Genomic DNA, 18,233 nt, shown 5'->3' with positions numbered 1-18,233 from the left:
AATCCATTATTCATGTAGATACATTTTTTTTTTCAAATGACCCATATGAAGTTTATAACTTATTTTTTAGTTCACTAATGGTGGGTAGGAATTGAAGATAGTTCATATATTAATCCATTAAACTATACTCTAATTGAAAAAATCTTAAGTAAAAAAATGTGGAGTATGGAAAATGACGATGAAAGCTCCACTGCTTGTAGACAACCAGGCTTTATTCTTTGCAAAACTTGCACACAATTTTCTTTCTCTTTTCTTGCAAGCAACGATGGAGAAGCATCCTCTTGTTGTACAGATAGTAATATCACCAAAAGTAAAAAAAAATATAGAACTTGATATACCGAAAAGAATCTGAGCCCAACGACTCCACGTTGTCTCCTTAAGACAATTTTACTCACTCTAGTGTCTGAGTTTCATGAGTAATTGTCTCCTAGGATATAATAGATTAACTTTCTTATGGAAGTAGCACCCCGTCCACAAGATCCAATGAACTTCACTTTGTGGAAATAAGCCGAACTTGCAAAATTTTATTAAAAAAAAAGGAGAAAAGTTTTATGAGAGAAAAATTCTTATGAAAAAGTTGTTAAACGCAATTTGAAGAAGAGACATATTTATAGACTATTCGTGGCCATTCGAATAGTCGTGTCTCTTCTTCAAGTTGGTTATTTTCAAAAGGACATATTTATTCATGAAATAATGCAACTTTACACGAAATGACACATATCATTTATTCCAATAATCTCCCATAAATGGTAAGTTGACAATTTAAGATCAAACAAAAGAAGACGTTCAATATTTCCCAATGAAGAATCTGCTTTGAGATAAGTAGCAAAACTTTGAACTTTTCCTAGTGACTGATAACGGGCAGAAATGCACGTTATTACAATGCAAAGATATAAAACAATGTAGGATTGCGATGGTAAAAATATGTAAAATCGTGTCCAAAAGCATTAGGTTGAGAACATTGTGATCGCATGCGCCCATTGCATTAAAGCAGCTAATTTACGTATTTTGTGCAGGAAAATGCGTTGGCGCAAGGCAGAATTGTGATCCAAGGAATTCAGCGTCCGAGCGTATTAGAAGATTATGACCGCAATGATATGCGATCGTATGTGTTCGCGAAGATCTGCTCAAGAAGGTGGTCGCATAGAGAAGGCGCATCAAGGTGAAAGCTTAATAACTCATGATGGGACAGAAATCTGATGATGGTTGAATCCGAATTTAGTTGACAAGCCGTTAACGACATACAAATACACTCAACTTTTCGATGACCATTAATCGCCCATCAAAAAAAGATTTAATGACATCCCATCATTGCAATCATTTGAGAGAAAAGCCCTTCACCTTGAAGCTCTATAAATACTGAAGGCCACCTTCGTTAACAGTGGTTCGGCAGTTCAGAATTTTGGAGTTCTCTTTCACCATATACATAGAGATAATAAATAGTCATAGCCTGTAATTTTTATACTTAGAAGGCGGAGGCGAGCGAAGAGAGAAGATGCCAAAATATCATTCTTAGTCAGCTCGAGAGACCCCCTGAAGCATTGAGAACGGAGAGAGGGCCAACTCTTGCGAAAGCAAAAATATTCTTTCAGGCAGAGTAGAGTAAAAACACAGTGTAAAAGCCTCGAGAAGCAAGACATTGCTACTAGGCTCCCTATCCTTACTTACAATTGTCATTCTGTATTCTGATTTCATTTATAAAATGGAATTTGCATCTTTACATGTATTCACTCTATTTACATTACGCATGAGTAACTAAACTTTCGAATGGGTTGAGAAGCACTTAGCTAGCATGACCTGAGATCTTCACTTTATGCGATCATCTTGTATTATGTATGCGTCCATCACCCTTAGAGATACTTGAGAGAGTAGTCTAAAAAAAGAACCTAGACTTGAGAGAGTTAGGTTAGAATCTAGGCTTGAGAAAATTAGATTAGAACTGTATAAGAAAGAGATAGAAACTTAGAGATAAGTTTTGTTTGCTATCGTGCATCGCATGCACCTTAGAAATAGGATATGATAGTATGTGGTTTCTTTGTGTATATGTGTGTTTCATCATCGCATAGACAAGAATAGAGGCTTAGACATAAGTCCTATAGATATTATTGTATAAATCGTATGCGTTCTAAAATTAGGAACTATAGCATTTGCATTGAGAGATGACATGCTGTTGTATGTGTGTAGCATGATCACATAACTTGAACGTAATCTTAGGAAGTGCCAGCTAAATCCTTTTCAACCTATTCTCCGCATACGCATTATAACTTTCACTGTTATTAACTATTTCCTCAATTCCACCGCATAGGATTTATATTTTAAACAAACACACCAACCAACTTATTGTTTTGTTTGTCGCCGCAAAGGAATCTAAAATTACCGTCACATATTGTCTCAGTATTCCCTGTGTTCGACCCTGAACTTACCAGACAACCTAGTAGGATTTGTACTTGGATTTTACTAGGAAAACTTGCATGTGTAACGCATACACCACCATCGCAAAACACACCATTATGTCATCATATTCACAACGCATCAATGACATCAATCGAGTTTACTTGGTTGATTAGTGGACTTGATGCCTTGCATTGTCAACTGTTCTAGAGTAAATTAAGACAATTGAAGTCACACAATTTCTCAATATAACAAAGTTTGTTCTCATAACTATGTTCATTGTGACTTTGAACACCGTCTGGTCTCATGAGTGTTTTAGAGAATTCTCCTTAGAATTCTCATAGAAGCGACCCCTTTACACTCACATAGGTGATTCCTATAAAGAACATCGTATATGCTCTTTTCATAAATAATTATTTAAAAACTTATAGAAATCATTAAAAACACAATGCTTACCCTAAAACCATACTTGCATTGTCTCGTCATCCTTAGAATGGGTAAAAACAATTCATGCAGTGCTCACTAAGTTATCTAGAGATCAGTTTGCCTATTGAACCTAGATATTGGGATCTCCAGTCAACTAGGTTGGGTTACCTCTCTAGTTAACATTTTAAAATTAAAGGCTTTAATCCCAGTCTCCTCAATGAACTTTCAACCAACTTTCTAGTAACCAACTTTCTAGTTAGGCTTTTTACAAGCAGATCTGCAACATTATTTTCTGACCTTACAAAGTCAATTGTGATAATCCCACAAGAAAGTAGTTGTCTAATTGTATTAAATCTTCATCATATATGTCGAGACTTATTATTATTCACTAAAGAGGTTTAGGTTGTATTTATACTTTAGGAATATCATACAAAAATTTTGTGATCTCACACTTTAAGAATACCATACAAAATTCTGTAGCCAACTCAAACATATCCTAACCTCTTTTTAAATTGTCATAGGAATATTCTCAAACTTGGATTATCAAGTGAGGAATAGTTACTTTTCCCAGATACCTCACAATAAATAAAATTTTTAGAAAGGTTTTAACCTTTCCATAATTCACAAGGAATTTCCTATACTTTTCATATATGGGATTCCATATAAAATATAATTAACCTTCAACCATGGGGAGACATATTCACAAAATGTGTCTTAACTTGATTTTGGAATCCATTATTTTATAGATCAGAAAATTTCTGACTATAAATTTCATTGCTATGACATCTTTGTCTTATATATATTATTTTTCTCTAATGATGCCCGTAGATTTTTCCATAAATTTTTGCCAAATCCACCAATATAAACATTATATAATGTGTTATCTAGTCCATTCAAAATGTGGCTCTTGCATAAATATTATGCATATGTTTCTATGCCTCAAATGCAAAGAACTTTTCTTTGTTGGTTTCTCCTTCAAATATTATAATAGTATGTTCTTTCGAAAATCTTGACAAAGTTGAAGATATTCTTGTCATCATTTGGAATTATGACCATTAAATTTCTCCATGATTTCCACAAAAAATAGTGCAAGATTTTGTATCGTTGATGACATTTATGTAAAAGCGACCACTAAATAATTGTGAACTAAAGTAATAACTTTAGTGAACAAGTTCTTACGAAATAAAATCAATGAGGCAACAAATAAACTTGAGACATTATTTATTAGGCTTGAAACGTAAAATGACATGAGAACATTATGCTTGATACCCATTATGCATAATATACCAAAATAAGCCAATCATCATTCTCATACACATAACTCTATAAATGCAAAATTCTTGTATAACATCAAACAATAATCTACTGCACATACGCCAAATGGTGAACTCATGCTAAAAGAAATATTGGTTTCAACCTATGGAAAAATACTACGGAGGACCATCTCTTCTAAAATAGAATATGAAATATCTCACTCACACCATATAATTGTACTTCCAAAACACAATCAATTTGAAAGAGAGAGATATTTTTGTAATTTTTTAAGTTAAGCCAAGAGAGAAAAAAAATCATAATCAATCAGCTTCCAGTGACCAATTAAACTCACTTTCAATGAAGAAAATATCACAAATAATTCAATAATTCAAGTTTGCATAACAAAATTTTTTAACAAATAATGATAATACACCAACATATTGTATCTCATGTATGCAAAAAGTTTGTTAAGAAATTAATGCAGATACCATTTAATTTATTTTTTTTTAAAAAAATAACCTTTTGAAGCAAAACCACAAAAATGTGACTCAATCACAAAATACAACCTGAAATTTCTTGCAAATCACAGATGCAACAAATTGTCAACAATTTAGAGAGAGAATTCAATTTTTTTAAAAAAAAACCAATAAAGCAATATCAAAATCAAAATATTATATATATGTATAAATAATTCTAAAATATAACATCTTTATATAGAGAGAAAATTCAATTTTTTTTAAAAACCAATAAAGCAACACAACTTTTCTTTTCTCTCCCACTAATCTTCTCTCCGTGGATTGCTGGTAAAAGAGAGAAACTGGTGCAAACTGGTGTTTTTCTTTAAATCTTTTTTTTCTAGTTTTTCAAAAGATATTTATATTCAAAACGTTGTGCAGATTTCACTTGAATAAAAAAAACATAATAATTGTATTTTCACAAATTTTCCTAAGACAAAACAATTAAAAAGGAAAAACAACATGCACACAATGGAAAGTACTAAATCTAGAACAATAAGAATATGCACACAAGGACAAAATGGATTACAAACACAACAACAACGACATGGTTATGTACAAAGTCTATACAACGAGATAAAGTGAGAGGGGAAAAATTGAAACAAAACAGAAAAAAAAAAAGTAAAAAATTGTCTTAAGACTATTGTAAGGATAGTAATATCACAAAAAGTTCGAAAATATAGAACCTGATATACAAACAAGAATCTGAGCCCAATATTTTCACGTTATCAGCTTGAGACAATTTTACTCACTCTAGTGCATGAGTTTCATGAGTAACTGTCTTCCAAAATAGAAGAGATTAACTTTCTTATGGAAATAGCACCCCGTCCACAAGATCCAACGAACTATATTTTGTGGAAATAAACTGAACTTGCACAAATTTATAAAAGGAAGAAAAGTTTTATGGGAGAAAAATGCTTATGAAAAAGTTGTTAAATGCAATTTGAAGAAGAGGTATATTTATAGACTATTCGTGGCCATTCGAACAGTTATATCTCTTCTTCAAGTTGGTTGTTTTCAAAATGACATATTCATTCATGAAACAATGCAACTTTACATGAAATGTTACATATCATTTATTCCAACACCTCTATTGATAAGGACGAATGGAATAGATATGGAATCGATAGAAGAAATGTCTAGAAAGCATGAGCAAATGAATCTGGCCCACAAATGAAACTCCAACAAAAGCGAAGAGAACAAAACTTCATGGATTTGACAACATTACGACAAGCTTTCCAAGATATATCTAGTCGACCGACCTTTAGTTTAGATCTACTGAAGGTTTATATACTTTGTATTATGTACTATATATACTATGAAAATGTAGTAGATAGTACATGTACGTGGTTTATTTCTACATTTTGTTTTCAATTTTGAATACTTAGTTTATTTCAAACAATCCGAAAATATCAACTATCTTAGTTTTTGTCTTAATTTATCAAGTATTAGCATTATTGTTATATAATATGAGCTATATATTTGCAAAATAGCTAAATATACCTATGTATATGTGACAGGGTACTCGATATATATATATATTAATATGGGTACATATCTAACTTTGAAAACTTGTTATAAATACATTTGATATAAACATCATATATATGTAAAATAAGTTTCGTATACATAAAAACGAAATGTAGATGAAAAACGAAAAAATAAAAAATGGGATGGTTTTTGTTGGAGAAACTCAAAGTGGAATGAAATAATCTAGTTAGTGGAAATTTTCCAAAAAAAAGAATTTTTTTTTAAAAAAATTACGCATTAAATGAATATGAAACTAACTTAAACAAAATCTACCAAACTCAAGGTAATGCAATTATGAAAAAAAAAATTGAATTAAGAAAATGAAAATAAAAATTTATTAAAGTTAGTTAAAATAGAAAATATGTAATCAATATTACGAATATGTTGAAATTAAAATGAAAAAGGTTAATTTGGTATAAAATCGTAATCAATAAGTTAAATTTTCGAATATTTATGAAATATATGATGTAGAAATAATATTTTGTGGAAAAAAAAAACTCTTTAAAAAAGGGGAAAAAAAACCCACCAACCCAATTTGCATCTTCGACAAGTGGAACGTAACATTAAAATTCGAAAGAATCCAAAATTTAGTCAGACCGATCTAATGATTTGGTTTACATATGAACCGAACTAAACCGGGTCGAACCAAAATATTATAATAAACATTTTCATCACTTATCCGGTTATCCTAGATTCCCAAGTTTTCACCTTTCTCCTCCAAGCTCCCCGCCGTCGTCTTCTTCGCCGTAGCGGCGTCGCAACAGACGGACAACCATTGCAACCTTCCCCTTCTCTCTTTTTGGTTTGATTTTTCCTCAGATTCACAATTCTCCAGCTCTAATGGGCAATAAACGGTCAAAGCTGAGAAGAACCGACCGAGCGGTTCGGTTTGATCTCGGTTGGGACTACAAACCGAACCAACTGTTGCCTTTCCTTGACCCACAACTTGATTTCCCGCCAGTTCATCTCTTAAATCGATATTTACAGAAAGCAAAGTTCCAAATCCCTAATTCAGAACTTCGTTCCTCCAATTCCTCTACTCTTTTTCTCTGCCCAACGGAACAGGAATTCAATTACCAGCGGATGCTCAGAAGTTTTTCGATAGGTACTTTCAATTTGCAATCTAAACCCTATTGATTCTCTTTCTCCACCATCTATTTCTGATTTAGATTTCATTTGCGCAATTCCTTTCGTGTAGGTCTCGATCTTGCATAGTAACGAGGATTTGGAGGGGAAATTTTTCGTGAGGTAGGTGAAATCTGAATATGTATGGAAGAAAAGCATGCCAGTTGGTGAAAGAGTTAACAAGCGGCGAGAAAGGACAGCTAACACACTTCAATGTGAGTTTACTTGTTTTATTGTTGCATATATGTACCAACTGAGGTTGTGACCATCTGTTCTTGTTCTTGAGTTGAAATTAATCAAAATCCTGGACAGATAATGAAACAATTATAGTTGGTGAAATGTTTGAACTACTTGACGAATGTTTTATTTTAATAAACATAGGGCGTATTTGTGGATTGACTTTGTAATTGCTTAAAAAAGTGTTTTTAGGTGTAAATATATTTTGCTTGTTTTCAATACTACTGGGTTCTTTTAAAGTGCCTGTTATACACTTGGAACTAATTGATCGAACAGCATAAGCATTGTCGACCCGTTAATGTTTTATTGTGTGTGTGTGTGTGTGTCTACAATTAACTGCACGGTTTTTGTTTAGTTTTTAAATATTCTCTGTTTTTGGAATCTGGATACCCATTTGTTATGGTGATGACTTTATAAGGAATTATGGTTGCTTGTGATCGCAGTCATTTGTCTCTCAATTCACCTTGTTCAATGTCCTTGAGTCAAGCTATGCAATATATTTTTCTACTTTTCTGCCTCTTCTCTCCCTCCATCTTTAGAAAATTTATATTATTTCTAAATTTTCCCCTTTTGTTTTTCTACTTGTTGTTCCCTGTGTTTCTTCAGAGCGACCTATTTGAACAGGTTATTTCAGAATGCCAGCAGCATCATCTTGAGCTTCAGTCCTTGATTAGGTTAAAGATTCTACCTTTTTATTCACATATTTCATTAATTGATATGATATTTAGTTTTAGCTGATTGTTGCAGGTTACCTTTAATTCGTTGCTATTAAACTGTTTGGTAGAAAAAAAAGAAGGTAGTTAAACTGCTTGTAAGAGTGTGCTCTTTTGGTTGAATAACAGTTCAGCTGTATATAATTAAGGAGAGCAGTCTTGAGAAATGGTAGAGGTTCACATTTTTTTCATAGCGGTTTTATCACGGATATTGCATATGGTCTCGTATGGCCTTCTTGTGAACACCATCAACTGATATTTCTTTTATCCAAACTCTTCTCACTATGGCCTCCTTATATGGCATGGAAGCTTCAATAACAGAAGCCAACTCAATGCTTCATTTATGTCAGTAGCTCTTAGGAGCTTTCTTTATCCTATGGACAGGTGTCTTTGGTTGAGGCTAACTATAAGATATGAACTTGAGGTAATTCTGACTTAACAAGTTATAGTTTGAGAATTTTTCATCCATGTTCCTATGAAATTCACGTTCTATAGTTGCAATCTGCATACTAGGAATTATCCCCGTAAATTAACTAATCACGATAGTCCTGAAGTTTACTGCAGTATATTTTTTACTCATTGTGTCACATGGATGTCACAAGACATTTTCTATCTCATTGAAGTACAAAAGTATGAAAGGAGGATTTTTCATCCCAATCCTATGCATTATGCTCACATTTGGTTGAAGGTACATCTAATAAACTTGGAAGGTTGATCCAAATTCTAAGGGAACATCTACTTGATAAAGGGTTGAGAGGTCATGGGTTGAATCCATGTTGGCCACCTACTTAGGATTTAATATTCTACGAGTTTTCTTGACACCCAAATGTTGTAAGGTTAGGTGGGTTGTCCCGTGAGATTAGCCGAGGTGTGCATAAGCTGGCTCGGACACTCACAGATATCAAATAAAAAAAAAAAAAAGTTAATCCAAATTCTACATCTTGTCATGTCTCTTAAACTAAAGACCAAATGGTGAAAGTTGAACAGCCATGTATTCACTGTCGCTCTGGTTGTGAGAGCTCCCAAACCAATGAATTTTAACGCAGCCATTATTCTCCATTCTAATTAGTCTTCAATTATATGCTTTTAAGTGCTGGTCTAGATGCATTGGCTGTTATTATTACTTTCAGGATGACTCAATATATAGCTGATGAAAATATGAAACAGGAAAGTACAGGAAGAAGGATTAGATCTTCAGACAACTAAGAATGAAGATCATTTTGGTGCACTCATTCACCACCTTGCATTAGTTCGCAATAAACGTTGCCTTATGGCTTATGTGTAAGTGTAATATTGTGAGATAACTTTGAGGAACTGCCTTTTTTTTCTGGTTTGGTGGGTTTGAGATAATTCTACTATTATTTTCCAATCAAATGGCTTTATACATGAACACGCAGGCATAATCGAGCTGAGATTATAAGAAGTTTGATATGGAAGATAGTAGGATCTATGATTCCACCGGAAATACAAGAGAAGCTCAGCAACTCAGAGGAAGAGTATTTCAAGAAGCATTCTGCACGTGTGAAAGAATATATGTCAAAACTAGAGTTGGATTTGACTGTGGTAATTTCAAACACCAGACTTTACAATAATACATTCTTTACATTTGGAACTCAAATTCCTCACACTGAGATTTCCAAATTTATCATTGGCAGGATATGGTGCCACCTAAGGATCCTTATATCCAGGTGAGGGTGCTCGATGATATCGGCGAAGGAATCGTACTGAGTGATGATAAAACAGCAAATTTTGCACTTCATTCCATACATTTTCTTAAACGAACAGATGCTGAACAATACATCTCACGGGTGGGAATCTCAGTAAACTTTGGTAATTCTTGATATTGCTTGTTTAAATGTCTTCTAAACTTGTATTATTTCAAAACAGGGGTTGATGGAGGAGCTTAGAGGCTGACCGTTTCACTGAAGATGGAGTTTAGTTGGAGCTGTTTGTTGTATACTGAGAGCCAAATGAGATAAGAGGGGAAAGAAAGTGTGAGCCATCCCATTTCTGTAAATTACTTTTAAAGTGGAGTTTCTTTTCCTTTATTTATATATATATAATATGTTACGGGAGGAAATTGAATCTCTAATCTCAAAGTTGATAGTGAGTTTTATGTCAGTTGAGTTATAGTCGTGTTGACACCCATTCTAATGGTTTGTTAGTACACCCCATCTGAAGCGAGTCAAATAAAAAGCTTGTCCAGAAATTCATACTAATTTTTCTTTCCAGTGGATTTACTTAAGGCGAGTCTCCCTCAATTTTTCATTTTATTTTTCATTTTATAGATGATATTAATCAGAAAAATGATTAACCCACTCTCACCCATCTTGAAGTCCATGTTAAAGATTACTGTTCTAAGGCATATTTGATTTTCATGTTTTAATTACTTGTAGAGATTTATATACATTTTTTTTAACAATATCTAGATTTAGTTTTCCTATTTCAAATACTTTTATAAATTTAATAGCATTCAAGTTTCAACTACTTTTGTTTTATATACATTTAGTTTTCATTATTCTTATTATATGTTTTAGTTCCTTGATTGTAGATTTAGTTTGAAATATTTAAATGGAAAGGTACTATAAATGAAAAGATGTTTCATAGATCCTTGTTGAAGAACTAGAATTATTGATTACAATGGTAATATTTGATACCAAGTTTGTAAAGCATTTTTTAGTAGGATTTATTCGAGGAAAAAATATCTTTTTGATCCAAAGTTTCTATTTAATCTCTAGGTTTTAAAATGTTATACACTTAGTTCTTAGGTTTTAAGTTTGGTTTTAATTTAGTCTTTAGTTTCAAAATGTTATAATTTTATTCTTGACATTTATGTTTTGTTTCAATTTGGCCTCTACGTTTCAAGATTTATACTTTTAATTTTGATTATTCACTATACTCATTTTTTGTCTTTAGTGTTAATTTATGTTAATAAATTTAAAATCATTAAAAGAAATATAATTAATTGAGTTTCATTCTTTTAAAACTAAATTTAAAATTTAACTTCATAATTATTTTTAATTAATTGATAGAAATTATTGTCAATTACTAAATGTGAGTGTTTAATGAAAAAGTGCGGTTAAAAGTGTAAATTCTTGAAATCTAGGAACCAGATTGAAATAAAACTCAAATTTCAAAACTTATATTATGACATTTTGAAATTTAGGGACTAAGTTGAAACAAAACTCAAAACTTCAGGACCAAGTGTGTAACATTTTAGACCTAAAGACCAAATATAAACTAGACCCAAAGCATAGTAACCAAAAAAGTATTTTCTCATTTATTTATAAAATAAATAATAGAGTTTCTATGCAGAGATTTCATAATACGAGATCTTGTGATATTCAAAATTAAGATTTCAATCAATTTATAAGAAAATTTCGTACGAATAATCCACATTTAGTTTTTGCTTATGTCATAAAGCATTAGCCAATGTGAAATTTCTCATTTGTGATCGCAGGTCACATCTATCACGTATGAGACCCTAAACTTGATTTTATCTTCGAGAAAAGTCTTGATCATGAAATTTTAATAAGAAGAAGAATTTCTAATTTTATAAAGAAAATCATGATGCACCTTGAAATCATCTTCAGGATCTCATCAATTCATGATGGGTGTGAACCCACACGATGTGGATAGGCTCTAAGGAGGATTAAACTTTGGCCAGTATTTTGTGGCATAAGCCAAATATTAGTTTTCATTGTCTTTAGAATCCGAGTCATTTGACATTAGTGCAACCAAATTTCGGTCATCCTTACCAAAAGAAAAATATATATATATATAGATCCTTAATTGCTTCTCTCTAAATTTGATACCACCTCTTCTTTTGGGGTTGCATATTGGTGACAGAGTAAAAATAGTAAAAAGAAAACAGATTAGTTTAGAAAAAGCTAGCTTCATGTCCTAAGGGATCCCATAAGACCAAGTGTTAGGTCTACATTTAAAGAAAGAAAAACTACTATTCCTTGTTCTGAATCTTTCAATTCCCATCAAACAAACTAAACAGCTTAATATTGGAGGGCCATTTTTCTTGTCATGTTGTTCAATAAACCAACATAATTTCTTAGTCATGGGTTCTTCCAAAAGATGGGCAACCACCATTTCTCGCACTGCCTCTTCGTTATATTTTGTTCTCATTTTCTTCCAAATTCCTCTTTTCAGGTAATTCCAATCGTCGATAAGCTAAAGGATCATTCTTTTATTCTTCTTTTGATCTAACATATTGGAATACCTTAAATCTGTTATCTAGTACTTTAAAACCTAAGTTGTATTCGTATTTATGTTATTTACGTCATTTATTATTCTGAACCTCTGAATCTATAATCTAACTACCCTTTCTCTATTTGTGAACGTAGCTAACACACTATTAGTGAATCACGTAAATCTCTTTATTGGTTTTTTTCTATTACTTATGTTTTCTGTTTTCTTTGTTGATCAATTTTCTTGTATTACTTAATTTTGATGGAGGAAACAGAGTGGGATGCAGAGGGACATTATGCACAACACCACTGGAATTGACATGTTCTCAGTTGTTAGCAAGCGAGGCGTTTCCCGTTTATGTTGTGAAATCAATTCTATATCCTGGAGCCATTGCAAAAGCCATCTTTAAGAACAAACCCATTCCACCATTTAATAGCTTGCCAAAGCTATACAAGTTTATCCATGTAAAACCAACAGCTTCTCCTCTCACCTCGGATCTCCATCGCCTAGAGGTATATCACAATCAATTGTATATACCCCTAAACAGAGGTTGTATTGATTTCAACCATGAAACTTTCGTAAGTGTATCAATATAGACACTACTTTAGATTTCATTCAAAAAATATAGTGTGAAATTTGTAATTTTTTCAATTAAACTCTTAAATTATCACAAGTGAATAATTTAGACCATTTTATTAAGATTATATTGGAAAATTATCCATGCACCAATTCTTACACGCATGTAAACTTCTTCAAACACAATGGACGATTGGAATTGATGCATAAATGATTTTCAAATGAAATTTTAACTGAGAGTTTAAATTGATTCACTTGTGAAACTTTTAGAGTTTAATTGATAAAACAGAATGCAATAGAAGGTAAAAATTGGTACACTTACAAATGTTCAGGGTTTATATCGATACAATTATTAGTACAATGACCTAAAAGTTTAGGGGTATAAATTGGTTTTGTTTTCAAAGTTTTGATGCTAATGTTGAGTTGAAGCAGGTTATTGCAGGAAGTTATTTGGCAGTAGGAGGAGGTATGATGGGAATGGTTAGAGCAGGGGGTGGGAGAATGAGTCTGTTTGGTTGCCTTATTGCAATGTGGGGAATTGTTTGGAGGAAATCTTCATATTTAAATCCCAATAAGGAAATAAGCCAAATCTATCCAACCATGTTTCTTGCTCTGCTTTTGGCTTTCATGTCTGTTAGGAAGGATGTGAGGAGAATAGTACGTACCCTCAAACCTCAATCCAATCCTTTGTCTTCATCCAACAAAACCAAACGCAAATGAACCCAAGGTTTCATGTTTAAGATGAAAGATGTCTCCCTTAAATTGTAAGTTTAGTGTCTACTGAAAGTATTGAAACTAAAATTAAACATTTGAAAGTATACAAAGATCAAAATTAGACAAATTTTAAAGTACCAAGACTAAAATACTACTTTAACCAAAAAAAAAAAAAAGGTTGCATTTAAAAGTTCAAATCCTCAAACAGGTTTATTTAATTACTCTAAATACCACCCTGCATCACTTCTCAATTCTCATCTACATGTCCCACATGAATCTGGAGTCCTCTGTCTTCAGCCTTCTAATAAAGTCACAGGCTATCTTCTAAAGTCCTAATTAGGTAACAGGCTATTATCATTCATAACTATAACTATATTATCAGTCATTTCAATGGTTGGATGGGAAACAGTTTTTGGTTAGAGTTCAAATCTTCATACTACTACTTTTATATCTCTGTCAAAAAGTAAACTAAACAAGCCGAAAGATGGAATGTCATGAACAGACTAATCATCTTGATTCTTGCCTTTGCTACTATATTCCGGAGTCATGCACAAAAAAGAGAATTGTCATATTCTTGTTAAGAATGGTATCTATTATCCATACGCTATATTCAATATCAATATGAAGTAATGAAGTTCAGGAAGAACCTTCATTTTCTCAACCAATTTATGAGAATTTGAAAAAGCCTCGGCATTTGGTCAAATCTCTGTTCTGTAAGTCATGCAGAAAACTCAATCTTCGAGCCAGTCAGCATAAATGCCAATCAACTTCTTAGACTCCTTTGATTCAAAGAATTGGTTCATTCTTGGCCCTTTATTCTTACAGTCTGTTCCAATTCCTGTGCTGCTCCTTAATCCAGCTTCGGTAACAGTAGAAGTTGTTAAAGAGGCACCACCTACGCTCCCACGTTGTGCTGCACTGCAGGGCTCAGGCTTCTGTAGTTCTATTTTCTCCAAAAACAAAGAAGACAAGGGCAATATCAATGCCTGTAATTGAATCACCAACTCTTTATTTCATGAAAACGATTCAGACAGTGATGAATTAGTAAATCCACATGGTGGACATTTACTAAATCCTCTTGCCTATTGCAGTGTTAGAATGTCCATTAATACATATGGTTAAGCAATCACTGTTTTGCGTTTCCGTGTCATGAGGAACAATATCTAATCTATTCTTTAAATGATATGTGGGTTGGGGAATCGAATCTCTAACTTTGAACTATGTCAGTTGAGATTAACAATATAAACATTATGTCAGTTGAGCTATGCTCATTTTGACAATATCTAATCTATTCTACCCTTAAAAAATTGCAAACCCCCCAAATGAGATAGCAAAGGGGATACATTTGAGTCGAGGCAGGTTTTTTAAGGCAAATTTTCAATTTCTCGGAACAAGTAAATGGAGAAAGAATAGATTTTATACATGCTGAGGCATTCATTCTTGCCTGGAGAGCTGTGAGTCACTTGGAAACATATGGAATTGTAAACTGGTAGTGGAAATGAAAGAGGAATCTCGAAATACCTGCTTCTCCATGGGCAAAGCGACAACCCGCCCCATATGGGCAGCGACCAGTCGTCTGCCAGGGGTAACAGGGCCTTGTTTTGCAAATTAAAGGCTTTGGGATCTCACCACGGACAACAATTTTCGTTTGTACTTTTGATCTGACTTCTTCCAATTGATCAAACCCACTTCTTCGATCCACAACATGACCAGAGGCTACTGCTCTAACCTCATAATTTTGGCTGGAGGAGCCAAACTCCCTAGTTTTCTCAGGAATTTCATGAAGGAAACGACACTGATCCCCATATGCACATTTTCTCCGGCGTTGGAACTGTCTGCATACTTTCATTTCATTTGAGGTTCCAGTTCGACAATCAACAATCGAACGCTCTGACAATTGACCTTCATGGAATTCAATTCCTGGTGTGGAAGGCAACCTTCTGTGAGTATCATTAAAACCTGGAGTATACAAACGCCCCAAGTCCAACTCATGGTCATACCCAACGTTCCGATTGTTCCATGGTGGAATCCTAATATTTGAAGGCATCCCCCAACTAGAAACAGTTTCAGACATCGTAGGCTGATGGAATGATTGGAGTCTAGCATCAGGATATGGAGGCAATGGCCGCCAATCGCCCCGAGCCTCAGGGACAAACCGATTAGGAGCACTCATTTCAAGGGCCAAACCATCCAATTTCAAGATTCAAATTCTTTGAACGGAAAAACAAAAGGATTCTAAACAACATTTCTTTTCCAAAAAGTTACAATTACAAGAATCGCTTAAATCTCTGTACATTGTCGAAATCTGCAGATCGCAAGAGAATCAAGCGAGAATTGTTACATGCAGTTTAGTAGTCGAGGTGACCAAATTTCGCGCAAAAGAATCAAAACTCCAGGAGATACCTGATGAAAACTTTTCCAGTAAGCAACCAGAGCGTCGGGGGGAAAAAAACTTCCAGAAGAGCAAACCTAAGTCCACAAATTTGGAAGAAATCTATGAAATTTGAAGATAGGTAGAACAGATAATTGTACAATATTTACAAGGAAGGTGGAGAAATACGAGAGCGAAACCCTAGCCGTCCATTGGAAAACTCAGCGGAGAAGATGAAATGAACTCCGCCGTGAGATTGGACGGTGGAGTTCCGATCATAAATCGCGGTGGCTGCTTCGGTTTGGGGGGTCCTTTCGTTTCCCCCCTTGACTTGTTTCGCGGTCTAATTTTTGAACTGTTTGGATTTCTTTTTTTCATTTTCATCTTCTAAATATCAATTTTCAAGTACACTACATTAAACAATATTCAATCTTTATGATATTTATTTTGTTACTAAAAATGGTTCAACAAAATCTCTCTATATATAAATCGATTTTTGTGGCAAGTTATATCAATTTTTATCTTAAATAAATAACTACCCAAATGTTTAAGTTTGTAATTATTTAGGTCTCCTTCGATAAACATTTGATTTTTTTGTTTTTGTTTTTAAAAATTTAGTTTATTTCATTCACCTATGTTACAATAATTTACATTTTTCTTAAGTAGGATGGTTAAATTTTTAGACAATTTCAAAAACAAAAACAACTTTTTAAAATCTGCTTTTTTTAATTTTCAAAATTTGGCTTGGTTTTTTAACCATAGGTGAAAAGTAATAAAATTTGGGAGAGGTGAAAGTAGTGTACATAGACTTAATTTTTAAAAACAAAATAGTTATCAAACGGGACCTTAGTAAATAAAGTTTAAAAATCACGTGATGGATCCATAACCCTTCAATTTTGCATTTAAGAAATAACTTTGGACTTTTTTGTATTTAAAGATAACTTCCAACTTTTTTGTATTTAACATATAACTTTCAACTTTGTGTTTAATAAATCTATGACATATTTAAAAGTTATGCATAATAATCGATCTATTTTATATAAAATTTAATTCTATATTTGACATATCTATGAATTTAAAAAGAAAAATAGTTTAAAAAGGAAAATAGATAGGTCAATGACATATTTAACACAAAATAAAAATTAAAGTGAAATTTAATAACCATTTGAACTATGTTTGATAGTGAATTCATTTTTAGTTTTTAATTTTTGAACTTTATATTTGTTTCCTCCTAATTTTTTTACTACTATTTTTACTTATCTTTAAAAAAATAAACATTTTAATTTCTAGTCCAAAATTCTAAAAAAAAAATCTACTTTCAAGTTTTCATATACTTTAGATGTAGTGTTTATAGGTTTAATTTTTAAAAATAAAATAGAAACCAAAGATCAAATTAGTTTTTTAGACCTCGTTTGGTAACCATTCGGTTTTTTGTTTTTGTTTTTGAAAATTAAACCTATTTTATCTACATTTTTTACAATGATTTATACATTTCTTAAATACAATGGTTGAATTCTTAACCAAATTTCAAAAACAAAAACGACTTTTTGAAAGCTACTTTTTTTAGTTTTCAAATTTGGCTTAGATTTTTAAACTATTAGTGAAAAGTAGATAACAAATGAAGAAATTTAGAGATAGAAGTAACGTCTATAGGCTTAATTTTTAAAAAAACAAAAACAAAAAATAAAATGATTACTAAACGAGACCTTAAATATTTAAATTTTGAAAAACGACATTTATTTGTGTTTTTGAAAAATCAGAAACAATAATTAGAAGTTTGAAAGTAAAAGTTTTACATGAAAAACAATACGTTATTTATGTTTTTGAAGATTCAGAAAACGACACCTGACTTTGTTCTTTTCAAAATTCGCACACAACTTTGAAAACATTTCTGTAAAATGAGAGCCAAAAATGGTAACAATTACCAAATGTTTGATTATTGAAAAATAAATAAATAACTATTGTACCAACTCTTAAAGTTACAATATTGTCTTATACATCTTTTTACACTTATTAAGACTCCATTTGATAACCACTTTATTTTGTAATCATTTTATTTATAATTTTTATTTTTAAAAATTAAATTTATTTCACCCACATTTCTTACCATAATTTATATATTTCTTAAGTCCAATGGTCGAATTCTTAACCAAATTCTAAAAACAAAAACTCCTTTATAAA

At 32.3% G+C, this 18,233-nt stretch overlaps 3 protein-coding genes across 6 annotated transcripts; 2 read left to right on the top strand and 1 right to left on the bottom strand.

The window, feature by feature from the left end:
* The first annotated feature begins 7,080 nt into the window (after nt 1–7,080).
* Nucleotides 7,081–10,431, top strand: PSF1 (partner of SLD five 1). The gene is made up of 7 exons (XM_039041383.2): nt 7,081–7,221; nt 7,315–7,456; nt 8,085–8,152; nt 9,359–9,472; nt 9,589–9,754; nt 9,847–9,999; nt 10,079–10,431. Exons 2-7 carry the CDS (start codon nt 7,382–7,384, stop codon nt 10,103–10,105), a joined length of 603 nt encoding a protein of 200 aa, XP_038897311.1. The 5' UTR covers nt 7,081–7,221; nt 7,315–7,381; the 3' UTR covers nt 10,106–10,431.
* Nucleotides 10,432–12,260: 1,829 nt separating this feature from the next.
* Nucleotides 12,261–13,865, top strand: LOC120086115 (uncharacterized). The gene is made up of 3 exons (XM_039042564.2): nt 12,261–12,352; nt 12,666–12,903; nt 13,400–13,865. Exons 1-3 carry the CDS (start codon nt 12,261–12,263, stop codon nt 13,685–13,687), a joined length of 618 nt encoding a protein of 205 aa, XP_038898492.1. The 3' UTR covers nt 13,688–13,865.
* Nucleotides 13,866–14,090: 225 nt separating this feature from the next.
* LOC120085314 (zinc finger CCCH domain-containing protein 39-like) lies at nt 14,091–16,452 on the bottom strand. 4 transcript variants are annotated; one of them, XM_090317247.1, is made up of 4 exons: nt 16,242–16,447; nt 16,085–16,150; nt 15,203–15,986; nt 14,091–14,667 (listed from the first exon to the last, which is right to left on the bottom strand). In XM_090317247.1, the coding sequence occupies exons 3-4, from the start codon at nt 15,852–15,854 to the stop codon at nt 14,609–14,611; spliced, it is 711 nt and encodes a 236-aa protein (XP_090173373.1). In that variant the 5' UTR covers nt 15,855–15,986; nt 16,085–16,150; nt 16,242–16,447; the 3' UTR covers nt 14,091–14,608. The 4 variants fall into 4 exon arrangements, with proteins under 4 accessions (XP_090173373.1, XP_038897170.1, XP_038897168.1 ...); XM_039041242.2 differs by having other exon boundaries at nt 14,091–14,624; nt 16,242–16,441; XM_039041240.2 differs by having other exon boundaries at nt 14,091–14,624; nt 16,085–16,441.
* Between the last annotated feature and the right edge of the window lie 1,781 nt (nt 16,453–18,233).

The sequence above is a fragment of the Benincasa hispida genome, chromosome 9 (genome assembly GCF_027475165.1).
Source record: "Benincasa hispida cultivar pf3 chromosome 9, pf3_genome.v1.1, whole genome shotgun sequence".
Taxonomy (NCBI): Eukaryota; Viridiplantae; Streptophyta; class Magnoliopsida; order Cucurbitales; family Cucurbitaceae; genus Benincasa; species Benincasa hispida.
The sequence above is the reverse complement of the archived record's forward strand: the minus strand, read 5'-3'. Positions and strand labels throughout refer to the sequence as shown.

Coding starts and splice junctions, on each gene's coding strand:
- PSF1 (XM_039041383.2), top strand. CDS start 7,382: ATGTATGGAAGAAAAGCATGCCAGTTGGTGAAAGAGTTAACAAGCGGC. Junction 8,153..9,358: donor GAGCTTCAGTCCTTGATTAG/GTTAAAGATTCT, acceptor AATATGAAACAG/GAAAGTACAGGAAGAAGGAT. Junction 9,755..9,846: donor TAGAGTTGGATTTGACTGTG/GTAATTTCAAAC, acceptor TATCATTGGCAG/GATATGGTGCCACCTAAGGA.
- LOC120086115 (XM_039042564.2), top strand. CDS start 12,261: ATGGGTTCTTCCAAAAGATGGGCAACCACCATTTCTCGCACTGCCTCT. Junction 12,353..12,665: donor TTCCAAATTCCTCTTTTCAG/GTAATTCCAATC, acceptor TGGAGGAAACAG/AGTGGGATGCAGAGGGACAT. Junction 12,904..13,399: donor CGGATCTCCATCGCCTAGAG/GTATATCACAAT, acceptor GAGTTGAAGCAG/GTTATTGCAGGAAGTTATTT.
- LOC120085314 (XM_090317246.1), bottom strand. CDS start 15,854: ATGAGTGCTCCTAATCGGTTTGTCCCTGAGGCTCGGGGCGATTGGCGG. Junction 14,625..15,202: donor CTTTGCCCATGGAGAAGCAG/GTATTTCGAGAT, acceptor TGGAGAAAATAG/AACTACAGAAGCCTGAGCCC.